Source organism: Sebastes umbrosus, chromosome 20, assembly GCF_015220745.1.
Source record: "Sebastes umbrosus isolate fSebUmb1 chromosome 20, fSebUmb1.pri, whole genome shotgun sequence".
In the NCBI taxonomy this organism is placed as follows: Eukaryota; Metazoa; Chordata; class Actinopteri; order Perciformes; family Sebastidae; genus Sebastes; species Sebastes umbrosus.
Window position 1 is genome coordinate 23754220 of NC_051288.1, and position 25505 is coordinate 23779724.

General features: G+C 44.3%; 2 protein-coding genes across 5 annotated transcripts in view; one reads left to right on the plus strand and one right to left on the minus strand.

Moving 5' to 3' along the window:
* Positions 1-1135: 1135 nt before the first annotated feature.
* Positions 1136-7361, plus strand: stx4 (syntaxin 4). Its single transcript, XM_037755508.1, has 10 exons — positions 1136-1357; positions 1781-1885; positions 2733-2832; positions 3020-3094; positions 3183-3253; positions 3360-3468; positions 4431-4504; positions 4903-5040; positions 5135-5245; positions 5991-7361. The coding sequence occupies exons 1-10, from the start codon at positions 1328-1330 to the stop codon at positions 6069-6071; spliced, it is 894 nt and encodes a 297-aa protein (XP_037611436.1). The 5' UTR covers positions 1136-1327; the 3' UTR covers positions 6072-7361.
* A 155-nt stretch (positions 7362-7516) lies between these two features.
* LOC119479665 (Snf2-related CREBBP activator protein) overlaps positions 7517-25505 on the minus strand; it is a 39331-nt gene continuing 21342 nt past the window's right edge. For 3 of the 4 annotated variants that reach the window (XM_037755505.1, XM_037755503.1, XM_037755504.1), the window contains 18 exons: positions 24862-25191; positions 24571-24757; positions 24309-24478; positions 23858-24009; positions 22918-23133; positions 22500-22664; positions 21632-21763; positions 20325-20654; positions 19080-19258; positions 18620-18933; positions 18319-18521; positions 17656-17825; positions 17260-17456; positions 16354-16468; positions 15676-15804; positions 15357-15533; positions 15096-15179; positions 7517-14952 (listed from right to left, as the gene is read on the minus strand). In XM_037755505.1, the coding sequence (XP_037611433.1) occupies positions 9067-14952; positions 15096-15179; positions 15357-15533; positions 15676-15804; positions 16354-16468; positions 17260-17456; positions 17656-17825; positions 18319-18521; positions 18620-18933; positions 19080-19258; positions 20325-20654; positions 21632-21763; positions 22500-22664; positions 22918-23133; positions 23858-24009; positions 24309-24478; positions 24571-24757; positions 24862-25191 (9136 nt within the window). In that variant the 3' untranslated portion in view covers positions 7517-9066. The remainder of the gene's footprint in view (positions 14953-15095; positions 15180-15356; positions 15534-15675; positions 15805-16353; positions 16469-17259; positions 17457-17655; positions 17826-18318; positions 18522-18619; positions 18934-19079; positions 19259-20324; positions 20655-21631; positions 21764-22499; positions 22665-22917; positions 23134-23857; positions 24010-24308; positions 24479-24570; positions 24758-24861; positions 25192-25505) is intronic. The other variant, XM_037755507.1, reaches the window with a different exon arrangement.

A 25505-nucleotide genomic window follows, 5' to 3' on the forward strand; every position in this document is an offset into this window, starting at 1 on the left:
TGTGAAACACAAAAATTAATAATAAATGCAATAATTATCGGTAAACACGACCCCATTTAAAGGCACCAATAGTCTAAAAAAAAAAAATTAAAAATCAACTATTTATGGATGGATTAATATTTAATTTATAAAAAAATATTTTTATAATTTTTATTTTATTGCCCATTAAAATGTCATACAATAAATTACTTTGTAATTTAGTGCATTTATTCATAGATTAATAAATCAATTGGTAAACAAATGTATTATTTTTTATTGTTCAATTGGTGCTCAATTGTACTCAAATAAAGTTAGACATTACTCCACTTTATCTTTCAAAGGTCTTTTTTATTAATTGTCAATAATCAATAGAACAGTCACTGTACAGGGAAAGTTATTTTTTGTTTTTCTGAACAACACTCAAACGTGACACAACACATCACTCAATCATACCTGACAACAACATACACACAAACATCCACAGCTGGCCACAAAAGACCGAACTGATTCTCAATCATGGACACATAAAATTCAAATTGTAGAGAATACAACACAGGGAGAGTATCCACAAATAAGTCGTGAAATAATAAGAAGAAGATCTGCTGTAAAACCTGTATTCTTAATTCAATTTGTGAATCCAGTTATTTATTTCTCTTTTTTTTAAATATATATATATATTTATTTATTAAACATTTTTTATTTTTTTTTCTCTTCTTCTTATTATTATTTCATGACTTATTTTTGGATACTTATTTTATACTTATTATATTCTGAAATAAGAAGAAGAAGAAGAGAAAAAAAAAATTAAATTTATATAAATATATATATATCTCTCTATATGTATAGAGAGATATATATAGATATATATACACATACCTACATACACACACACACATACACATATATACACGTACACACATATACATATACACACATACACACATATATATATATATATATATATATATATACATACATACACACATACACTACACATACACATACATACATCCACTATATCTTTACATAGCAAATAGTTGTTTGCTGCTATAACACCCTTAATAATATAATTAAAATAATAAATAAATCACTGCTCATCCGGCTGGTGTAGTTACACTCTGCGGCCGCAGAGGGCGCCAGTGAGTCGCCACCTCAGTGTGTTGAGCAGCAGCAGTAGAAGCAGCAGCAGAAGAAGTGTTACTCTCTGTAGTTAACTTGTTGAATGACAGCAGATCAGAGTTTAAAGTCTTTGTTCTGTTACTTTCTCTGTTTCTCTGCTTTGGAAACAACTCACCACATCTCTTCGTAGAGTCGCAGCTTCTCTGACCTCCGACCTGCTGCTGGAAACATGCGGGACCGAACTAAAGAACTAGGAAACGTGAGTTATCAGAGAGACACGGCTAGCGTTAGCATTAGCATTAGCCTGCTAGCATGCTAACTTAGCCACAGCCCATTAGTTAGTCTGTTAGCATTAGCTTTAGCATTAGCCAGCTAGCATGCTAACTTAGCCACAGTAATCCAGTGGAGTAACAGCTGATAACGTGAAAGTGTTGAGCTGTGACAGCTTTGAGTGAGAAAGCACGTTGCTAAAAGTGTTTAAAACAACAATGTGCGGCTGTTTATGTGTCTGATTGTTTCACTATAGCTTTGTTTTGCTCACCACTTCCGTTTCAGCCCTTAAAGGAAGCACCAGGCCAGGACAGAATGAGGACAACAGGGGCTGGGCTGCAAGCATGTTGGTCTGTTTGTTTGTTTATGTGCTTTTAACATGCAGATGTCTTTATTTTCTTCACATTTGCAGAATGCAGAGGCTTCAGATGAGGACGAGGAGGTCAAAGCTCTGATGATCAAACCTGGAACCTCTTCAGTCAAAGAGGAGAAGGAGAATGAAGCCTTCTTTAAAAAGGTATCTTAATAATAATAATAATAATAATGATGTTTATCAAGGTGCAGATGACAGATCAGCTGAGATAACTTGGTGTTGTCTTGCATTTTTTTTTGCCTCAGGTTATAGCTCTATCTATATAAACCACTTATTCTTAGGAAATGAGGGGTTTTAATATTAAAATCATGTTTGTTTACATTGTTAAACTGAGTAATATATATCTACTGCTGAGGCTTTAAGTACAAGAAATGGTCTCAATCTTATCAACACTTTCTAAATTGTATTTTGTCAACATCCCAGTCTGCTAATCCCAGTGTCCTTGAAAAATGACCCAGTGTTATTGCAATATTATTACAGCAAAAATTACTTCTTAATATTGAATATTACTACTTTTCTTCGTCCTCTATTATAATAGATTGAATCACTTTGGGTTTTATGAACATTTTTCTCTATTCTTAAATATTTTATAGACCAAATGATTCATCAGTTATTGAGAAAATAATCAGTTGATAGTGAAAATAATTGTTAGTTGCAGCCCTACATACTATTATGTGCATCATGATGGCATACCTCACTTCAAACCTATGTGTTATTGCATCTAGGTATGAAACTAACCCAAGGTACCATCCTAAGAGTACTTGTTTGGTCCCACCAGCAGTTCACTAATAATGTAAAACAGAGAAAAGCAGCATATACCGGCCATTTGAGAACCTAAAACGAGAGCATGTTCAGCATTTTTCTTGAGATGAGTTAAATGTTTAACTAACTTCTTGTGGATTAATTTTCTTTTGATCAACTAATTGAATGAAAATGCAACCGTTAGCAATATTTCTGCCTATAAACATCAAAACTTGTTTCTGAATCTTAGGTGCAAGAAATCCACGAGGGGCTGCAGAGTCTCAAGAGGATGGTGTCTAACCTCGAGAACAAACAGAAAACTGTGCTGGGGGTGGCGCTGCCGGAGGAGAGTAAGTATATTCATTTAGGCCATCAGTCTGTCCAGATCTGAGCACCGATCAAATCCATGAGGTGCATAACGTGTCTGACGAGTGCTAGAAACTGGACAAAGTCAATAATAAACTTGTGTAGTTGATTGCTAAATTCATCTTGATTAAGTCTCTCACATTGTCTGATGTTGTTTCCCTCTTTGGTCAGGTATGAAGAAAGAGCTCCAGACTCATCGAGAGGAGATCAAAACGGTGGCGACTCAGATCCAGAGAAAACTCAAGAGTGAGTATTGATGGATAGCAAGTGAACACTGTTTATTTATTGGTTTTGTTCATTCGTTGACTCGCACTTATCAATTATCTTTCTACAGGTATTGAACCGAAGAAAGGAGAAGAGGATGGAAAATATGTACCCATAAACGCTCGGATGCAACGGACCCAGGTTGGATAGAACTTGTAATCTCAAACAAACTCTGCAGCTGCATGAAGCTGTTTTATTCTGTTATATAAACAGCAGTGAAGTGACCGAAACGTTTCCTTCTCTCCAGCACGGCGTCTTGTCGAAGGAGTTTGTGGAGTTGATGGGACACTGTAACACCATCCAGTCCCAGTACAGAGACCGCAACGTGGAGAGAATACAGAGACAACTCAAAATCAGTGAGTACACGACGAGCAGCTCTGATTTCTTGTGTTTGGTTTGTGGTCTGCGGCCATTGTCACCGTTGGCCTGATCACTTCCTCCTCTGTCTCATGACATTTACCACATGTCATCTCCTTTCTCTTTCTCTTACTTTCTACTCTACACACTTTTAAACCACCATTTTTAGCATTTATAAGTACTGTAGAATTATATATTATAAACATTATAGTGTGTTATAAATCATTAAAAGTTCTCCTTTGAAGACATTTTATAATATTACAGCTATTTATTTATTATCTGTTTGTACAGCAGCCTTTACTGATTCGTGCCCACAGGAGATATAGTTGTTGACAAATAAACATCTACCTACAACTACATTATAATGTGTTATAAACCATTTAATGAATATTAATATACTGCTTATAAATGCTAGATAGGAGGGTTGAAGTAAAGTGTTAGGGATCTGTAGTTTTATGGTAGTAGAGCTGCAACGATTAATTGATCAAAGAAGTGTTTGAAAGAAAATTGTTTATTTTTCTTAATTGATTAATCATTTAAGTCATTTTTATTATTTAATTTAATTAATTATTTTTTTATTTGTTTTATTTATTAGTCATTAGATGGTTCAAATATGAGAGTAAAGTAAAGTGAATATTTTTGGGTTTTGGACTGTTGTTCCTTCAGGATATTGTGACAGAAAGTCTGCTGGTGTTTTCTAGACCAAACGAGTAATCGAGAAAATAATTGCCAGATTAATCAGTAATGAAAATACTTATCTCGTTAATTGCAGCTCTACGTTGTAGACTTTGTATCTTAATCAGATCAACTACAGATAAAAACACATTCTTACTTTCGATTCTGCTCTTTTGATTTGAGCTCAGAGGGGAGTTTTTATATTTTCATTTCCAGTGTCTCTCCCGTCTCACAGCAACAACGTCCTGTATCCAAAACACTGATCTAACGTACTTCTCACTTTTAGCTGGGACCAATGTGACAGACGAAGAGCTGGATGCGATGCTCGAGAGCGGCCAGACGGATGTTTTCACACAAAATGTGAGTGCGCGCAACACAAAAGGAGGGCGTCGACACTGAGATGTTGGAAACCACAACAGTTACCTGCTGAGAAATAAACACATTGACATTTGTTTTGCACCAACCACCAACTATAGTCATAATCGTAGTAGTTGTGGTGACTTTAAGTGTCAGGTGTGAAATGGTGACAGATCTGCTCTGTTGTAGTCTCTCTAACCGCTCCAACTGGACGACGGATTTGGTAAGCAAAGAAAGAAAACCACATGCAGCCCCTAGTGATGCCTGTAGTGTTTCAGTATCTCGTAGTGTGAAGAATCCTGCTGGCTTTCGATGTGCACTCAGTCAGACTAGATGAAACCTCACCACAGATTTTTCTATTGTTTATAATGCAGCTAATAAATATCGTCGCCATGTTTCAGATCCTGATTGATGCTCAAGCTACAAAGCAGGCTCTGAACGAGATCGAGTCCAGACACGACGAGATCCTGAAGCTGGAGAGGAGCATCAGAGATTTGCACGACATGTTCCAGTACCTCGCCATGGAGGTGGAGGCTCAGGTAAAAGAAGCACCGCTGGTGAAGTCTCTCTCTCTCTCTCTTTTGTTTTGGGATTACACAGAGTGTCTGATTCCGATATTTCTGCCTCCTGCAGGGGGAGATGGTCAACCGGATTGAAACCAACATCAAACAGTCGTCTAACTACGTGGAGAAAGCAAAGGAAAACACACAGAAAGCGGTCACATATCAGCAGAAAGCACGCAAGGTACAATTTAAATCTTTAAGACGACATGAAATGGACACTTACTTGCCTGTCCCATCAAACCAAATAGCCTTACTCCTCTTAAAGGGATAGTTTGGATGTTTTGAAGTGGGGTCGTATGAGGTACTTATGCATAGACAGTGTATTACCTACAGTAGATGACGATCAGAGCACTCCCAGTTTGGAGAAACAGACAGCAATATACTGCTGTGGACGGGGGCAGCAGCTAAATGTATTTTAGCCATCCAAAAGAATAAATATCGGTTTAAGTGTATGTTATATTTAGAATATCATCACTGCTTTACTTTGCCGTCAGACAGCCCTTTCCGACGGGGAACTGAAGCTGTTATCTATGGACCGCTTCAAAGCCACCAGACTCCATTGACAAAAACAATAATTTTACCTCGCAGAACATGGGAGTCACTGGCCTACGGCTGCACTGGTGCCTCGATCGGTTTCTTTGTTTGTGTTATTGTGTGACTTTGGTGTTTTAAAGGGTTAGTTCGGACTCACCAAAGTCACACAATAACTCAAAGAAACGAGGCAGCGGTAGACCAGCAACTCCCGCGTTCTGCTAGGTAAAATGACTGTTTTTGTCGATGGAGTCTGGTGGCTTTGAAGAGAGCAAATCCAAACTATCCCTTTAAACTGGTTTAGACTTTACAGTGATCCCCCTCTATATTAACGTGTCTTTTAAGGCGATTCATTTTGCTTGTATGTTAATCTATTTGTCTTTCTTCCAATGCAGAAAAAGATCTGGATAGCGATCTGTTTGAGCATCGTCCTCCTCATCTTAGTCATCTCGTTGGTCACCACCTTCGGCACCTAACACCAGGCAGCGTGAGCTGTCGGCTGTAGACTGGTTTAGCAGAAGCACATAAAAAAACAAACACCTTTTCATGTAAATAATTTCAGCCCACAGGATGTGCGGGTGAATTCAGTCGGTTATCATCCATCTGCTTTTCATATTCGTCTCCCTCTAACCCCTAACTGTCCTCCCATCAGGCCTTTTGTTTTTGTTTTAAAGGTGCTTTTAACTCACAAATGACTACAATCTTTGCATTTCCATTTCCACTTCCACTCATGAGGTAGTGCTGCTGGTTTATGGAAACTCCCTCCCGTCAGATTCTAGTCTGCAACACACAGACAATTTATGAAATGTTACGTCGGTGCCCTTTCCCCTCCTACTTTAAAAAAAAAGAAAGAGGAAATAAGTGGCCTTGAGCAAAGCACAATGCAGTATTGAACCCCCACGCTGGCGCTGATCATACTGTCCTCAGGAAACTGTGCATTGCTTCTTGTTACGTTGTCGTTTCTGGATGAATTAGAGGCGCAGATAATTTTAATAGAGTAGACATTTCTTTTATAGGCAGATAGACTAATATAATTGTACATAACCTCTATTGCTGGTGATGATGAGAAATTCTTTATGCAGATTTTTAAAACTTGAAAGTTTGCCTACATGTAACAAGTGTACATATTGTTTTGGTGAAATAACAGCCTCCCCTTCTTTTATTTTTATTTTACGGTTTCTCAGCACTGCAATAAAAGGCCCACTTTTATTTGTCCTACCAGTTTGTATTTATGATTTAAATCAATTTATTGTGTTAAGCTGCTGCAACCACACATGATTTTTTTTTTTTTTCTTCTCAAAACTGTGCCTTCTCCTTTATGTCCATGTGAGAATGTGACGTGCACTAACATTGTCAAGAAGGGATGGAGTGAGTTTTTAATTTTGTTCCTATTTGAGCAGTGTTTCAGCTGACAACGTATACTCGTATATTAAGACTTTTTTATTTTTCTTCACCTGTTTGTCACATTGTGCAAAGACTCCTTTTGTCCTGCTAGTTTTTGTTTAATTCTGCGGGGAAATCCTGCGATGTGTTAACTAACCAGAAAACACATTTATGGAGAAACAGTGTGTGCTATGCTTCCACAATTTGACAAATCTGTAAAGAAAAATAAACCAAAAACTGTTAAAGGTCGTCTAAATCTCAGAAAGAAAGTGGTTGGCAGCGGAGGGCAGAGACGGACTTTGCTACTGTGTAATATTACGATTGTCACACTCATTTATTTTAATTTAGATATGTTTTTTTAAATAAAATACTGCCATGTTCTATTCTGTTTGTCTTGTATCATAAATTTGCTGTTACAGACCATTGAAAAGAAGCATTTTCTCACAAAGTATTTTTTTTTTTACAGTATAGTATGAAACAAATCTGTATTTCACCCACGATTAAACAAAAATCTTTCAACACAATGAAAAATGGCAACTAATTTTTGGTCTTTTTATTCAACTGTAATTGTCTTAATTGTTCAAGTAAAACAATGTGGAATTACAAGGGATCAAAAGGAATGCAACAAATGAAGAGAGAGAGACAAATCAAAAATAAGACCATCACCATAAACTACCCGCCCGACCCGAACCCCTTCCCACCCCCCACCCAAATATCACCTCTGCTCAAAATAGCTTCAAAAGTAAATCGACAATTTACAGTCATCTGGAACTGTACCAGTAAATTTTATTCACATATTTTGTCCAAGTAATTTTTTTTTTTTTTACATGAAGAAGTGATGGTGACAAAAAAAAATAATCAAAAAATAAAACATTAATTTGGTAGCACTGATGCACAGGGTGCTTTACTTGATGTTCTCTAGGGTTTTTTTTTTTAGTTTGGCTTTTTTTTTAAATAACGAGAGAAGCTCAACACCCCTGCTTCAGGTGCGTCACAAGGCAATCTGAGGTTCAAACCCATTTGGCCAAAGAGGCACTCTTTAATTTCAACATGTACTTGCCCTTTTCCATATAAATACATGACAAAGTGGACTATTAACTGCCTTTGGGACGATTAGGAAAAAAGAGATTTCTTCTGCTGCTCCAGGTGTGTGGTCTCAGGAGCACAACTTCAATTAATACATTTTCAGAGATACATCGTGAGGTACCAGGAACCAATTAATCGACTGAAGTTGATGTAAAAACTTATTACTACACCACAATGTACTCAAAAAAGCCGAGGGGCCACAATATCAGATGTGCAAATGAGAAATGCAAGGCTGGATTTAAAAATGAATCCAATGAACAGACATGACAAATAAAAAAAAACAAAAAAGAAAAGGGGGCCCAAGCAAAGACAAGCTCCAGCATAGTGCAGCAAAGATCACATTGACAGATCTGGTCTCTTCCTAATACCCTGGAAGAAATAATAAAATATGCATATAACTTATCAACTGACTACAAAGAAACAATAGTCAGGACAGCTGACGAAATTTTTCAAAAACCAAACTCTCTAAAACCTCCAACTTACAATACAACTGGTCACTCATAAGTTTTTAATGTCACACAAATGACTTTTCATTAATGACCCTAATAGAGGGCGCTGTATAATCCCATGTTAACACAGAAGATCTGAGTGTTCCAGTCTTAAATGATTACAGTACATAATGTGAACTAACAACTTGCCTTTATAACCTCTTGCACCTTTGTCCCCCCTCAAGTCCCAGCGGTGGATTTATCCACCGCACCGTCTCTCTCCCGTCTGTTTACGGACGCGTGACGATTGGCGCCACATTTTTTTTTTTCTCACTCTCAGTCCGGCGTCCCTGAGCCTTCCCCCCCCAGCTGACAATGGCTGATCTGGTGAGAGGACCAGCTCCAATTGGAAAGGGAGAGGGCCCAAGAGGCAGTGAGGTCCCTGGCTTGTGCGGCACTCCGTTCCCTTTGCATTCATCAGAGTGCACACAAAGCAGCAACCTTGGAGGTCGTGACATGCTCTGCGACGGCACTCTCGCTTCCATTTTTTTTTTCTCCCCCTTTGGCACTCTGATCATGTCTTGTGGTGACGGTGTTGACCAGAAGAGGAGCGGGTACTCAAGGCCGGCGACCGGGCCTGCACCGCCGCGAGTGCCGCGACGCTGCGCAGCACCCTGTCCGGCGTCCCCTCCGTTCCCGAACCGCCGGTCACCTCCTGCGAGTGTTTTTGAGACCTCCGGCTCTCCCGGCGCTGTCCCCGCGTGTGTCTTTTGTCTCTACTACCTTCCGAGCTGCGATCCCGCTCGCTGCCGGAGGAAGCGGCGCGGGACTCTCTGTGCTCGGTGTATTGAGAGCTGATGCTGTGGGTGCGTTGGCTGCTGTTGCTGTTGCTGCTGCTGCTGCGGCTTCTGCTGCTGCGGCCGCGCCCGTTGCCCTCGCCGTCGCTGCTCATGCTGCTGCAGGCGCTGTGACCCCGGGACGAAGACTGCGCCTCGGCCTCGCCTTCCTTTCCCCTTGACGACTTCCTGCTCCCCCTCTCCTTGTCCTCTGGTTTAGACCTCTTGTACTCCACCTCCACTTCCAGGGGTGGAACCAGAGGACCGGGGCACTGTCTGGTGGAGCGGGAAGCAGGGCGGCTGGTCTGATTGGGCGTTGAGGGTTTGCTGCCGCTGCTTTTATTATTAGTAAGAGTTACAGAGTTACTCTGAGGCGAGGCAGGGACACTTTTGCTTTTAGACTTTTGGTTCTTGTCAGAAGAAGAGGCAGGGGAAGTCCCAGCAGCCTTCGCCCCAGAGTCTCTCCGGGTGGTGTGACCGGGAGTATCCACCCTGCCTTTCATTGCGAGGAGTTTGGCTGCCGCATTGAGCGCCGAGCACCTCTTCCCCAGAACCTCGGGCTCAGGAGGCAAAGGGGGCGCGCTGTTTGTCTGAGCTTTACGCTCTTGTGACGGCTGAGATCCTGCAGACTTCCTGTGGATCCTAACAGAAGACGTATCACTGCCCGACTCTCCACCCGTGGATGCGTTGGCGTTGTTTGATGCGTTTTTGTCAGAGCTGCGCGCGGGTTTCTTTCCTTGCCGGGCGTTGCCCTTTTTCCTCTCCTCATCTTTTAGCCCGTGCTTTGCCGAGCGAGTCAACCGGCGCTCCTTCCTGCTCTCACTGTTGTCCGAGTCCGAGGATGAAGAGGAAGACCTGGACCGCCTTCCCCGAGAGGTAGCGCCTTCTTCCTCTTCCTTCTCCCCGCCCTCTTCGTTCTTCTCCTCCTCTCCCGTTTCTGAGTTGTCGTCCATTCGCATCTTCTTGGCAGGATGTCTGTTCTCGTAAGTCCTCTTGTGGTGAGCGTGGCGTGTGAGGGTTGATGTAGAGCACCCAGATGATGACGAAGAGGATCGAGCAGAGTCCTGGCTACTCTGGCGACTAAGAGGCCTTTTCTGGATTGGAGTTGGCTCCGCCGCCTCTTGCTTACGTTCTTCTTTCTGAGGGGCAGGCTGTGCTTCTTCCCTTCCCGACTCTTTGGTCTCAGAGGAACTCTCCACCTTTCTCCTTTTAGGCTTACAGACGTCCTCCTTCTTCTCGTCCTCCTCCTTGCTAGTCCTTGCGCCAGCCTCCACGGCATCTACTTCCATTTCTGTCACCCTGTCCGGGTCACTTTTAGGTGCAGACACTTTCTGCGTTGGCTCTATAGATTGTTTCTCGGATGAAACACTAGAGGAAGCAGACGTGGGTACCCGGGGCGGGGATTCTGTCTGGGCTGGTTTGGACACATCAGTGGACACAGAGCTTTGTGTGGTGGACACAGGAGGAACTGTTCTGGTTGTGGCAGCTGTGGTAGCTGCTACTGTTGACACAGGGGTGGCTGTGGTAATGGATACTTGGGTAGTTGTGACAACGTTTGTGGTCGCAACTGTAATGGACCTTTCTGGGGATGATGCGGTTGGTGATGGAGCTGGTGTAGCACCTGTGGAAGTTGTTACTGGGGGTGAGATATTGACAGTCTTTTCTGCAGTTGTGGCCGGGGTAGTTGTGTGTTCTTTGGAAGGGGCTGCTGCTGCTGCTACAGGCGTCACTACTTGGACTCCCTCTGTTGTAGTTACTGTAACTGTCTTTGCCTGGGCTGTGGTGGTCACACTGGCAGATGTTGTAGATGGGGAAGGAGTGCAGGTTGGGGTTGGTGCAGCTGGAGTTTTTGCTGAGGAGGTGCCAGCCACTGGAACAACGGTTGCCTGTTTAGCCACTTTAACTGTTGTTGTTGTTGGTGGCGAAGTTGAGACTGATTTGGTGGCGACTTTGGTAGTTGTCACGTTAGTCCTTGCTCGGGCCGGAGGAGATGTGTTTGCAGCAGATGATGAGACCGTTGTTACGGACGGTGTTGCAGAAGCAGATGTGGTTGAACTTGCGGTGGGAACTGCGCTCGATGGACTAGCTAGGACTGTTTTTACTGTGGTTGTCACAGTTGTTGCTGTAGCGGGGGAAGATGTTGAGGTTGGTTTTGGTGAAGCTGTAGCTGAAACCTTTTGGGTGGCAGCTGGAGAAGAGGTTACAATAGCAGGGGTGGAGTTTACAGCAGCTGGGGTGGAGGTTACAGCAGCTGGGGTGGAGGTTACAGCAGCTGGGATGGATGTTACGGCAGCTGGGGTAGACGTAGATGACATTGCAGAGGTTATAATAGCTGCTGTAGAGGTTACAGCAGCTGGGGTGGAGGTTACGGCAGCTGGGGTACATGTAGATGACAGAGCGGAGGTTATAATAGCTGTGGCGGAGGTTACAGCAACTGCAGTAGATGTTGTAGATGACACAGCAGAGGTTACAATAGCTGTGGTGGAGGTTACAGCAGCACGGGTAGATCTTACGGCAGCTGGGGTGGATGTTACGGCAGCTGGGGTAGATGTTGTAGATGACACAGCAGAGGTTATAATAGCTGCGGTGGAGGTTACAGCAGCTGGGGTAGATGTTGTAGATGACACAGCAGAGGTTATACTAGCTGCAGTGGAGGTCACAACAGCTGGGGTAGATGTTACAGAAACTGGGGTAGACGTTACAGAAGCTGGGGTAGATGTTGTCGATGACAGAGTAGAGGTTACAATAGCTGGGGTGGAGGTCACAGCAGCTGGGTTAGACGTCACAGCAGCTGGGGTAGACGTCACAGAAGCTGGGGTAGACGTCACAGAAGCTGGGGTAGACATCACAGAAGCTGGGGTAGACGTCACAGAAGCTGGGGTAGACGTCACAGCAGCTGGGGTAGACGTCACAGAAGCTGGGGTAGACGTCACAGCAGCTGGGGTAGACGACACAGCAGCTGGGGTAGACGTCACAGAAGCTGGGGTAGACGTCACAGAAGCTGGGGTAGACGTCACAGCAGCTGGGGTAGACGTTACAGAAGCTGGGGTAGACGTCACAGCAGCTGGGGTAGACGTCACAGAAGCTGGGGTAGACGTCACAGAAGCTGGGGTAGACGTTACAGAAGCTGGGGTAGACGTCACAGCAGCTGGGGTAGACGTCACAGCAGCTGGGGTAGACGTTACAGAAGCTGGGGTAGACATCACAGCAGCTGGGGTAGACGTCACAGCAGCTGGGGTAGACGTTACAGAAGCTGGAGTAGACGTCACAGCAGCTGGGGTAGACGTTACAGAAGCTGGGGTAGACGTCACAGCAGCTGGGTTAGACGTTACAGCAGCTGGGGTAGATGTTGTCGATGACAGAGCAGAGGTTATAATAGCTGGGGTGGAGGTCACAGCAGCTTGGGTAGATGTTGTCGATGAAGGAGCGGAGGCTTGCGGTAAGTCCTTTCCAGCAGTAGTTTTAGTTGTGACTGATTTCACTGTAGTGGTGACTGCTGGTGCAACGCTGACTGTTTTTGATATTACGTCAGTAGCTGTCGTGATCGTCGTGGCAGGGACTGACGCTGGAGCTGCTTTGACGGCCGCAGCAGAAGACGACACGGTCGAAGGAGTCCTAGCAGCTGGTGTGGCAACTGTGGTGGTTTTGGCAGGTCCTGTTGTTGTTTTCACAGTTGTCGAAACGGAAGGTTTTGGCTCTATGGGAGCTTTAGAAGCAGTGGAAACCACAAGTTTTACACCTGTACGAGTTGATGTGACAGTGTTGGCAGGTGGCGATGGAGTTGTGGTAGTGGGGGTAGCGGTGATGGGGATAACAGCAGGCTTAGAAAGTGTTACGGAGGATGCGGAGGACACCTGGGTGGATGCTGCGTCTGGGCTTGGAACTGTAGCCGGAGCTGAACTAACAACTGAGGCGGATGTGGAGGCAACCAAAGGAAGGGGTGCAGTGGGTGTTTGCACTGAAGCTGCGACTGGTGTGGAAGCTTTATCTGTTGTTGTTGGTGGTGGTTTTGTTGTTGTTGGCGTTGGTGTTGGTGTTGTTTTGGGGGCTTGAGCTGGATTTGGAGCAGGGGCTGAAACCTCAGTCTTAGTGTCCTCCGCTTTTTTAGACTGGGAGGCCTGACTTGTAGTGACAGCAGCAGCTTTCAGGGGAGGCTGGACTGTTGGCTTTATGCTAGCATCCGTTTTTGATACACCAGATACACCAGGAGTGGTGGTCTCCTTTTTAGAGTTCTGTCCTTCACTGACGGTCTCTGGCGTAGTTATGGGTTCTTTGCGAGGGCGACCCCTCTTGCGTTTTGGGGATTGAGGGGGGTTCCCAGCCTCATTTGTTGAGGTGGGCTTTGGGGGAGGGGCACCTGTTTTGTCATGATCAGATAACCTCGGGGGAGTCTTAGGGGGCCGGCCCCTCTTTCTTTTCAAAGGTGTCACAAGAGAATTCACACCGGACTCTGTAGAGGTGGTGTCTTTGCCCGGTGGCGTGTCAGTCTTTCTGGACTGGTTCCCTCCTCTACCTCGACCCAGATGCTGCTCTCCCAGCTGAGCAGCCATGCGAGATTCAGTTTCCAACCTGCGCCGCACAGGAAGATTTCTCAGCACGGGCATGTCGGGAGAATGGTGGGGCGGGGAATATGGAGGATAACTTCTGACAGGCGGCGGGTTCACAGACGGACTAGGAGTAGAGTCTTGGTCCTGAGGAGATTTGGTAGCGGTCCCTTTAGTTTTGCTGTCAGCGCTCGGTGATGCGTTGTCTTTGTTTGGTTCCTCGGCAGTGTTCTCCTCTATGGTCGCCTCCTCTGAAGAAGCTCCGCCTCCAGTGCCGCTTCCTCGGCGCCTCCTCCTTTTCGGCTCCTTCTCCTCCACCACCGTGACCAGCCTCCCCGGAAGCTTCCGCAGGACTTTGGCCGAAGGGGAGTCTTCAACCAGGCCCCGCAGGACTTCACCGTCGGCTGACTGGCGCTTGCGAGGCGATCGGGAGCTGGTGGAGGGGGGAGACATGGCGCTGTGGTCGTCATCTTTTGCCTGATGGTCCACCGGGCAGCTGGACTCTAGCGGTGACTCAGACGTCCTCCTCTCGTTCTCCTCTTTGCAGGCTTTGGAGGTCTTGCCGTCAGTCTCCCCAACTTGCTGCTGTTTCCCTCCAGGGGGAGAGGTCGTAGGAGGGGAAGGCACTGGACTGGAATGGGAGCGGTTTGGCAGAGTCCTGGTTTTGATGGTCTGGTGATCTCTGGCAGGAGAGGAGGCTTTTGAAGATTTGGAGGAATCTTGAAGCTTGGTTGATGAGGAGGTTTTCTGCTGGTCTGTGCGGGACGGGGTGGTAGACACGGTGTCTTTGGCAGCTCCTCGTCCTCTCAGACCACAGCGGAGTCTTTCAGGCACTTCTCTTGTGGGCGTGGGGTCGGGCTCGGCTTCGGGCGAGGCCCCACGCAGACGACCACTGGTCCTCGTAGAGGTGACAATCTTGTCCTTGTCCTTGGGTTTACGGCCACGGCGGGCTGGCTGAGGAGGCTCCACAGAAGCTGGCGGCGACAAAAAGTCATCAGCGTCGTCATCGGAGGAAGCGTGGAGCTTTAGGCCCTCCTCCTTGGCCTGGTCCAGGCCCTTCCTGGCGGCCTCCACTTGCTCCTAAACACACACAGAACAGATGTTTAGAAGTTTGGTTTTACAAAACTGAGTCAAAGTTGAATTTATTAAATCAAACTTTTGGAAAGCTGAGCTGATGAGACAATTCAAACTAAGCAAAAGGTGAAGAAGATGTGGCGCGTTACCTCAGCCTGCTTCAGCTCCTCTTTGCACACGTCTTCTAATGAGGCTTCCAGGAAGTTCATGGCGTAGCGTTCAATGGGAGTGAGCTGGAGATAGGAAGATTATATGGTGAGTTAACGGAGCATAGAACAACTCTATAGATATGATGCAGATACACAGCAGAAATACCCCCATCTTCACGGACAACAACTATGGATAGAAACCAATGTTCTACCCTTGATTTTAAAATAATAATTCAACAACAGAACAGCGTGATTACTCACCTGCTCCACCAGAGCAGCGATTTCCTGCTCGGCCTTTGAGAGCTCCTCCACCTCCTCTTGTTCGCCTCCCTCATCCAGCGGTATGTTCTCGTTGAACTCCGCCAGCTCGGCCACCTGCTCTGCTTTGGCCTGAGAGGCTGCTACTATGTCCTCCTCGTCCTCGGCACGACACAGGGCCTGCGAGAAGCATTTCAAGATGATCACATCATGCTATGGCATCATCATAATATTACCCAGATTGGAGAGGTTATAAGGAACGGGGATATTGTTATTATGTTATGGCTGATCGGTGTATGTTGGTACATGTGATGCGTCTTACCTGCTCCAGGATGGTGGTACTCGTTTTGTTGCCAGCCTCCTCAGCCTCCTCGGCTTGAGGCACCGATAGCTCCACCGCCACCTCCCTCCGCTCCCCTTCATTCATATCAAACAGGTCTCGGATGGTTTGCTGAAGAACAAAAAGAAAACGAGACGCATTCAGCTCAAGAAAAAATGGTTCTCTGTACTTGAGAACAACAATAATAAGGAGGCACTTGAACCGCTTAACGTCCTGATGTTAATATACTCAAAAAGGAGCAGTTATGCTAATGGTGTCATTTACTGAGTGCATTCATTATAAACGGCTGCAATGTCGGCACACTTCAAACAGCACGAGTGGCATTACTTAAAAAAGGTAGATCTGAAGACATTTAATGAAAGGAGAAGAGGACAAAGCCCCTAGCCTCCTCTAGTGTTGCAGCTATGAAAAACATCTCTTCATGTGCTCAGTCATCGAGCACACACTAGAGAGACTTTAACATACTTGGTTGAATTTTACTGCACTTTTATATGATGTGCAGCTGGTAGAAGAAACAGTGAGATGTGGTGTTATCCTGCGTCCCATCATATGGAATCATATCATTTAAGGGAATGTATTTTCATAAAGTGGAGTATTATGTTAAAACAAAGGCTATTGTTGGTCAAATAAATAATTAATTAGTGCACTGTAAATTCCTACCTGTTTGAAGAAGGCCGTGGTAAAGTTTCCTCCTTCAATCGCCATATCTCCCAGCATCCTCTTCTGATTGGCTTTCTTTAAAATGTTCTCCTCCACCGTTCGCTCGCTGATCAGCCTGAAGAGGAACAATTAAAAAAAATACATTAATATGTTGTTCTTTATGGGGAATCGTAGCAAATGCCAACAGAATATGCAGAGGCCAGATGAAAAATATAACGGCAACACGACCAATCTTTCCACGCACCTACTGAGACGCCATGCGCTTTGTTTTGGGAACAGAAGCAGCAGGTTAAACCACTGTTCATTTAAAGGGACTGTTTGTAACTTCTTACACGTATAAATCAATCCGGGTCAGTGTCCCATGCGCGCTCGCGTGTGGCTACGCTGTTCAGACTCAGACTCCAACACAAACTACTCTCTGCTCCTCTGCCTGCTTGCCTTCACTCACAGAACGCGCTCGTTCTCGCTCTTTCGCTCCACTCTCACGTGCATGCGCGCACACTCCACACTGCAGAAGAGTTAGTAGCTCTGAGAATATCTAGTGAATGTACAGTGGACGTTTGTGCAGAAATAAATGCTGCAGCTCCTCCAGACCAACAGAGGTTTCCCGTGTTTTGTGAAGTGACAGGGCTCCGCAGCGAGAAACGTTATCGTAACAAGCAAATTCTGATTCTTACAAACCGTCCCTTTAACTTCAATAAAGGTTCTTTATTTTATTTCTTGTTAAATATTGCACTGCCTTGTAACTTGAGAACTGAAGCAGCGGGTCCTGAAGTTGCACTTTTTTATTATTTTCTAATAAAAGGTGTATTTTCCATTAATCGTTGTCTTTACTTGTTTATATCCATAATTAATTTACTCCGTCACAAATGTATCGCTCGTGTAAAAGCACTTTTACGCTGTCACCTGTAGATGTGGACGTCTCTGGTCTGGCCGATTCGGTGGCAGCGGTCCTGCGCCTGAGCGTCCATGGTGGGGTTCCAGTCGCTGTCGTAGAATACTACTGTGTCGGCCCCGGTCAGGTTCACCCCGACGCCTCCGCTGCGAGTTGACAAGATGAAGCAGAAAATACGCCGATCTGCGTTGAAGCGCTCCATGAGGGACTGAAGAAGAAGGAAGAAGATGCACAGAGAAAAAGCGTTAGAGACGGCGGACTGACTAGACCCTAACGTGATTTTTTATTGAACATTTTCCTTTCTTTTCAGTGTTCAGTCTTAATTATTCTGCTGTAATTTAGGTAAGGCAGTAAAAATCAAATTCTATTTTCATACGTGGTCATTTGAAAACGCCATCAGCACCAACCTGTCTCATCTCCACGCGGGTGCTGCCATCCAGACGGAGGTAGATGTGTCCGTGGTAGTTGAGGAACTGCTCCAGCACGTCTAACATACGTGTCATCTGAGTGAAGATCAACACTCTGTGGCCTCCCGTCTTCAGCTTTCGCAGTAACGTGTGGAGAGTCTGCAGCTTACCTGCACACAGTAAATATACAAACTATTCAGGAAAACAATCAGAGTTATCAATAGTTAGGGCATGGATGAATACATGAATACTTTTAGTCCTATTTAGAACATGGGATACTGGTGCCCTCTTGTGGACGAAATTAATATTACAGTAACAAACATTTCACAAACAAATGTAAAAAAAAAAGAATTAAGGAACTTAAAAACTTTTTTCAGCTGTTCTTAAGTCATAAACACAGCAAAGAAAATTTTTTAGATCAGACTTAGGTCCTGTTCAGACCTGGTATTAACATGCGTCCTGAGTGATCGGGTCACAAGTGGACAGCTTTATGTACAGGTGTGAACGCACTCGAGATGCATTGAGGACGCATTGAGATCAGATCTTTCAGACCACATTCGTCAGATTAAGTCTAAACAAACTCAAAGCAGCGAGCTTCGATACTCTGTATTTTTAGTTTTTCTGCTCTTGGTATCAAACATGCTGCAAAAAAAAGCATCTTACCACAATCGTACTGTATAAGCCTCAGGTCCGGGAACTGGGTCCTCATGTAACACTGGATACGATGGAGGCTGCGAGTGAGCGGAGTGACTTGAGTCGACAGCAAGGAGGAGAAGACGGCCTGCTGGTGGCTCAGAGAGGGAGGAGGATGGCAGCAGTGCATGGAGATCGGAGGAGCCTCCACTGGAGGAATCGCAAATGTAAACCTGAAAAGGGGCAGAATAAATAAACAGTTAAATCACAAATATTTCCCCTTAAGTTAAAGCTCAGAAAAGTGTCATGCAAGAAAAACCAGCTGATATACCGGTCTATCATTTCATTGAGCAGCTCCAGCCGGTCATCCATGCTGTGGATGGCCTTCCTCACAGCGCGACTCTGAAACCAGTAGTCGTACTTGTCTTGCCACTGAGCGAACAGAGCGCTGCTATGGCCCGAGCGGCCCCACTCGCCCTTGGAGCTCAGGGCGGCCGGCGAGGGACGGGGACCAGGGAGAAAAGTCAAGAAGTCCAATACCTCCCGGCCGTACATGGGCTTCGCCGCACAGCGGTTCTCGTTGACTCCTATGATGAAGTCCAGTCGGCTGTCACGCTGCTGTTTAAGGCTGTCTGCCAGCCATGACTGTTGAGTAGGAGGGTTTACGTTAGCGAGGTGAAGAGCTGGAACACAAGACGCTAAAACAGCATTATCATGTTTCCAATAGTTGTGTGTGCTGTTGTGATAAATCACCTTAAATATGGAAGAATTTAACTACACAACTTTCTTACCACATGGAAAGGAGAGCGAGGAGGAGGCCGAGGTACTCTCCTGGGTGGAGGGAAGGCTTTTGTGCCCGTGCTGGGTCTCGACTTCGTGGTAACTGGTGTTTGACTGCTGCTGCTGCTGCTGTCACGTGGTGCTGCTGAAGACTTGGACGCAGAGGCCGAGGAGGTCACCGGAACCGGAGCTGAGGGGAGGACGGAGGAGAAAGCAGAGAGTTGTAAATAACCATGAATTTCATTACAGCTAATAAAGGGAAACAATTTCTCCCCAAAAAAACTAAACTTTTGTCTGTCAGATCTGATCTATTAAGTCTTAAAAATCTGTGAATTTATTGTTAGCAAAGGCTCAATTCTATAATGAATTGAATGGGGTCCTTATGTTATACTAACTAGGGCTGCAAAATTTTTAAAAAATATCAAATTGTGATTCTTTTGACTGATATTTTACTTAATTATTCTTATTTTCATTGAAAACATTAAAGGCAGGGTTGAGGATGTTCTCCAGTCTCCACTATTTGTTATATTGGTTGAAATGGTTTTTAAACCCCGACAGCGATCCATTACTGATGAGCTCTGAAAAAGGACCGGAAAAGAGCTGTCATCTGTAGCTGCTGTAATCCTGTAAAAACGTCTACCAATCACTGCCTCGAGGTCTGCTTGGAAAGAACCAATCAGATGCCTCCCTGCCTCCATGCTCGTACTCTACCCTTGGCGTACACCAGCCTGAACTCAAAATGCGTCGCCGCCGCACGTTTACTGGAGAATGGAAGAGAAAACTCAGCCCTGCAGTAGCACTGAAAAGTGCTCAGCCGTGAAAAACGACTTCTTTAGACTTCTAGAGGCCACCTTGTGTTACTTTTAGCAGGACTTTTGATGAGAGTTATTGTAAATTCAAGGACACATCGTTCCATATAATGACCTCTACTTACATTTCACCTCCCTTTGCAGTCTTTTGTGCCATATCAGACACATTATTATTCAAAGCAGAGTATTTCTATAAATCATGTCTGGATCCTTAAATATCCTAAACTGGCTTCGAGATTGAGAGAGAGACTTTCCTGTGACTGCCTAAACTTCCCTGTATGTTTCATCTTACATGACACGCTGCACACATCTGCTACTTTAAGCAGATTCAAATAAATTGGGAGTGTGATGATAGGATATACTACAGATTAGTTGCTGTAATGTTCTGACCCAGTTCTGCTTGTCATGCATGCACACAGCGTTGTGAATTATAGCTCGTTCTCTCACCTGGCTGCTCTGCGCTCGATGGAGGAGGCTGCACTACTTTGAGGACAGGGCGAGGGGGGTGGGGCTGGTTCGGGGTCGGGCTAGGGTTTCCGGGAGGAGCTATGGTGTAGTGGACAGTGGCGGGACCGGGGGTGCGCTGGACAATTTGCAGTGGAGCAGTGCTTCTGACAGGGGTGGTGATGGCGTGGGGGTGCAGGGAGGGGGATGTCAGAGGAACAACACGAGGGGAAGGGGCCACTGCCAGGGTGGGCACGGTCCCGCCGTCCTTGCCTGCTGTCTGACGCACGACGATCTTCACGACGCCGGGGCTGCTCACCATGGCGGGGACCACTGAGGAAACATGGAATATATCAGATGTGAGAAACAAGGCTTCTTTAAAAGGGATGCAACGTAAAAAGCTAACATTAGGCTATAAACTAACTACACCACTGTTGCATCAATATAAACAACGAGGCTGTAAAGGCGGACGAGTCGGCGTGATGGCGTTAAGTCGTTAAGTCGTCTCATTTAGTTGTTAGTAACAGCCTTTTTTAAGACACATCAAAGCTTCAAAATATTGCTGTATTTTATATCGTAGAACAAAACATTAAAATCTCTTCAGCTTGTGTTAACCACAGACCTTATTTCAGGCATCTAACTAAAAACACATTGACTAAGGTGCTAAAATGCTAACTCATTTTCAGATTTTAGGACTCATTCCTGCAGCACTCTATACTAATTATAATTATTTGGCTAATTCAGATGTTCAATTAACCCTATTTGTGCCCGCAACTGAAATTTTTTATTTCCTTTGGTGGAAGTGTTCTCAAGTGGTGGAGTTTTTCTTAGTATTTGGGCACAAGAGACTACGAAACTATGTTTTTGCAATAGACTCCATTATATTTTAGGAATAAACAGTAGTCCTATGCGCCCAAATACTAGATATAGTATGATAAGAAAATGTCTATATCTCAGAAACTACAAGGAGCACAATCAAGTGTTGGTATCTATGAACTCATAACATGTTGAATATCAAAGTTATACACACATCTGCAGTGTAAAAACATATTTTATATTGAAAGTTTTTCAACAATCCTGAAAGAAAAACATTGTACTGTTAGATACCTGCTCAAAGTGAGTCCATACCAAATGTCAAGACTTTTGACCAATCAGAACAAATGTGTCATTTTTCCTAATCATACTAAATATAGTGTTTGGGCATAAATGAATGAAAGTCATTGAGATAATAAAATAACATTGTTTGATAATTGTGTCTGTTAAGAGGCAGAATGTGAAAGATAGAGTAAGATGATAAAAGGGTTAAAAACCTTGTGCTGAGACGTTGTGAGGCAGCCGATTGGTAGGTGGAGCAGTAGAGGTGCTGCTCGTGACCGTCACCTGGGCCGGCGTGGTGATGAGGTGGTGCTGCACCCCGCTGGACACCAGGTGCATCACATTAGCTGCAGAGAGTCAGACGGGTTATAATCAGGAACGTTTTTCTCCACAGATTCTCCAGTAACCACATTATAACACATCATACCTAATGACTTCAATTATTCCTTCATTAAGGGACCAGGTTTAAATAAATGAAACTGGAGCTGCACAATTATTGCAAAATAAATCATCTGAATGAGTTTGCTTAATGTTTCACTTTTAGAACTCAATTATTTCACTGCTCTTCTTTTTTGTACATCCTGAAGAAGCAACAACAACAATGTTGTGTTTTCACTGTGAATATCATTGAGCATATTGTTTTATGTTAAATGCAGTACCTGTGAGGGTTTCTGGACAATATTTGTCATTGTTTTGTGTTAATTGATTTACAATAATAAATATATACATACATTTGCATAAAACAAACATATTTGCCCACTCCCATGTTGATAAGAGTATTAAATACTCGACAAATCTCCATTTAAGGTACATTTTGAACAGATGAAATTGTTGCAATTAATCGCGATTTACTATGGACAATCTAATCGTGATTAAATATTTTAATTTATCGACAGCCCTAGTCAAAATATAAGACAGCGTTATGTGGCTCATTTGAATTTCAGGGACTTTTTAAGCACTGTTAAATAAAAAAGGGGCAATTTTCAAGGTATTCCCGTACTTTGTTCACCTCAAACAAAAAGAAACTCTCCCTTAGTCTATTCATTCACCCATAGAAAGTACGAAAAGCAGTGTAACACTAACCTTGAACTGGGCGTGGAGAAGCTGCTGGGACTTGGTGGATCTGGGCTCCAGACAGAGTCAGCTTGTTGCCCTGAAGCTGGAAGGTGACAGGTTTACTGCCCTGACACGACGACACAGGTCGCCCTGCCAGAGAGGCGAGCTGGGCGATGCTCACTACCTCACCAGCTTAGGACGCAAAACAGAGAGAAGACGTAGATTAGAACATTTACTTTACTACAAAAGTTATCGTTTCTTTATGAGTTAATAATAAAAGAGTCTTTACGACAGTGAAGCACGAGGACCAGTGTGTGTGATGTTTGTTGTAAAAAAGGTGTGCTTCTCTAAAGTACTCCTAAAATATTAAATCTGACAGCTATCATTCAGGGTGGAGTTTAAATGAGATAATACGTCATCTCCAACAACTGAAGTGTACACTTACATGGCAGCCTAGCTTGCATATCTGGGCTGAGCAGGACCCTCTGGGGCAGGATGTTGCCGGGGTTTGGACTCGTATGGACCGGGATGCTGCCTGTGCAGGAGGCAGTGGGAGGCCGTACGGTCAGCACTGGCTTCGGAGCGCTGGATCTCACTGCAGTTTGAGCGGTAGGATGCATGGCCGGGCGGGGGGCAGCTGTGGTCGCCACTGAACACACCACTAAAGGCAAAAGCAAAAAATAATAAAAAGATCTGCAATTACAAAATACATTCTGATGTATTGCTGCTACATACAATGGTGTATTAGGGCCGTTGTGGGTAAAAAAAATATATATATATCAATCTACGGAGCCAGGGGAGGGTGGATTTAATCAGAGAATACATTTCCGGGATTAAACTTGGATATCCTCAGAGATTAAAGTCGTAAATTTATAAGAAAAAAAACTAATGACTTTGTGAAAAAAACTGAGATATTCTCGGAGATAAAAGTCACAAATTTATGAGATAAAAATCTGGGGAAAAAAGTGTTTTTTTAGGGCTGTCAAAGTTAACACGACAGTAACGCATTAATGCAAATTCATTTTAACGCCAATAATTCCTTTAATGCAAGGTTGGTATCAATGGATTCATTAGGTTTTCTAGTTTCATATGATACCAGTATCTTCACTCTAGCTTTTTTTCTGAGCCTGCTACAACCTAAATATTGCAAGCTGCGTTAATGCGTTAAAGAAATTAGTGGCGTTAAAATGAATTTGCGTTAAAATGAATTTGCGTTAATACGTTATTGTCGTGTTAGCTTTGACAGCATAACATTTCAGTTTTTTCTCTTAATATTATCCACCTTCCCCGGCTTCGTCATTTTTTTTGTTTACCTACAATGGCCCTTATACGCCATTGAATTGAAGAAATCATGTTCAAGCTTAATTTTTCCCCTCTTCACTTGCCTTGATGAACTACAGGAGCAGGTGCAGGAGTCGAGGTGACTTCAGTAACCGGAGGAGGTTTGGGGGTCTGTGCTGCAGGAGGTACTGAGCAGGTAGGTTTGTTTATCAGGAGAACCGATCGATTATCACTTTTAGGAGGTGGCTGGAACATCCTAAAACAGATGACAGACAGAACAACGTACAAAAGATCAAACATTGTATTCAGGGACAAAAGAACATAAATAATCCTGATAGACTTTTGTCGGCAGCCAAATGTTGGTCAGCTTTGAATTTTAATTTAATTGAGTTGTCTGTGAGGTGACCTTTAGCAAAGCACTTAACACAAGTTGCTCCCACAGTTACAGATGAGAGGATGCACAACTGGCATACTGATGCAGGCAAAGCTGTATTCCTCTGGGGGAGCAATTTGTCTGCATAGTTTGTGGTTTTAAAAGTCATTGAAGCTGTGTACCTGTTGACCTTCATGCGGACTGGTTTTGGTCTCGGAGGGGGTTCAGGGGACTCCACGATCTCCTGGATAAGTTGTCGGCTGACTTTGTGACGTGGCAGGAAGACATCTGCCTGGTACCGGGACACACGACTCTCCAAACCAACAAGGTCAAACATAGAAAGGTCGCAGCGCTGAGGATGTAAAAACATTATATTATAATACCAAGTCTGCTTGATTTTCTGACCAAATTAAAGCTTTTTTTTTGTTTTCCTTTCATGCCAACCTTCATAGGAGAGACCTCCAGGGCGTCCTGCACCAGGGAGGCCGTATGGAAAACAATGGGCTTCGTGATGAAGGGAGACTGGATGGGTCGAGGGTCGAACAGGTTGGGGTGGTTGCACACTTTACGGAGCTGCATTAGGATGTTAATCACAGACATGAAGTGACCGCTTGCCAGCGTCTCCCGGGTCCTGTGAATCAGAAACAAAAAAGGTGATGAATGGAGAGAAAAAAAAACTGGTAATATGATCAACAATCTCAAGGAATAATTAAGATAAGGGTAGTAGTAACTCACGTGGCCTGTGCCATGAAGTCGTCGTAGAGAAACCGCTGCCTCTTGGAGAGGCGACAGCGCACCACGTGTTCGTATTTTTTGGGCATCTGCTTCTCCACGTCGATCTTGATCCTCCTGAGCAGGAACGGCCTCAGCACCTTGTGGAGCCTCTTGACCAGGCCCTCGTTGTACTCCTGACTGCCCTCGATCATCCCTGTCAGCGGGTTGGAGAACCACTCCTTGAACTCGCGGTGGGACTGGAAGACGTGGGGCATGAGGAAGTGCATCAGAGACCACAGCTCCATCAGGCTGTTCTGGAGGGGGGTTCCTGTCAGCAGCAGTCGCCGGTGGCTGTAGCGGGGAGAGGATGTAGACATTTAAATATACGTGGCAAGATTTACAGAATTAGGATTATAGATGACAAAGGAGAAGAAATGGAGTTCATATAAATGGGTTTCAAAGCTGCTGCTTAAGACTCATTAAACCTGCACTGATTGATGTTTTTTGGCCACTTGAGTGCAACAAGCTGTTAACACAACACTGACATAGTCACCTTACAAAGTTTATATGGCAAACAGCTGCCTATCTACACATCCAGCAGATCCAGAGAGCCATAAACAATCATTTTGAGTCGTGTTTGTCCAGTCCAGCATTCACTCTCCTTC

Bases quoted from the DNA above. Each gene is read 5' to 3' on its own strand.
- stx4 (XM_037755508.1), top strand. From the start codon at position 1,328: ATGCGGGACCGAACTAAAGAACTAGGAAAC. The intron at 3,469-4,430 runs GTGAGTACACGA...TCTCACTTTTAG, and splicing joins ACAGAGACAACTCAAAATCA to CTGGGACCAATGTGACAGAC. The intron at 5,246-5,990 runs GTACAATTTAAA...CTTCCAATGCAG, and splicing joins ATCAGCAGAAAGCACGCAAG to AAAAAGATCTGGATAGCGAT.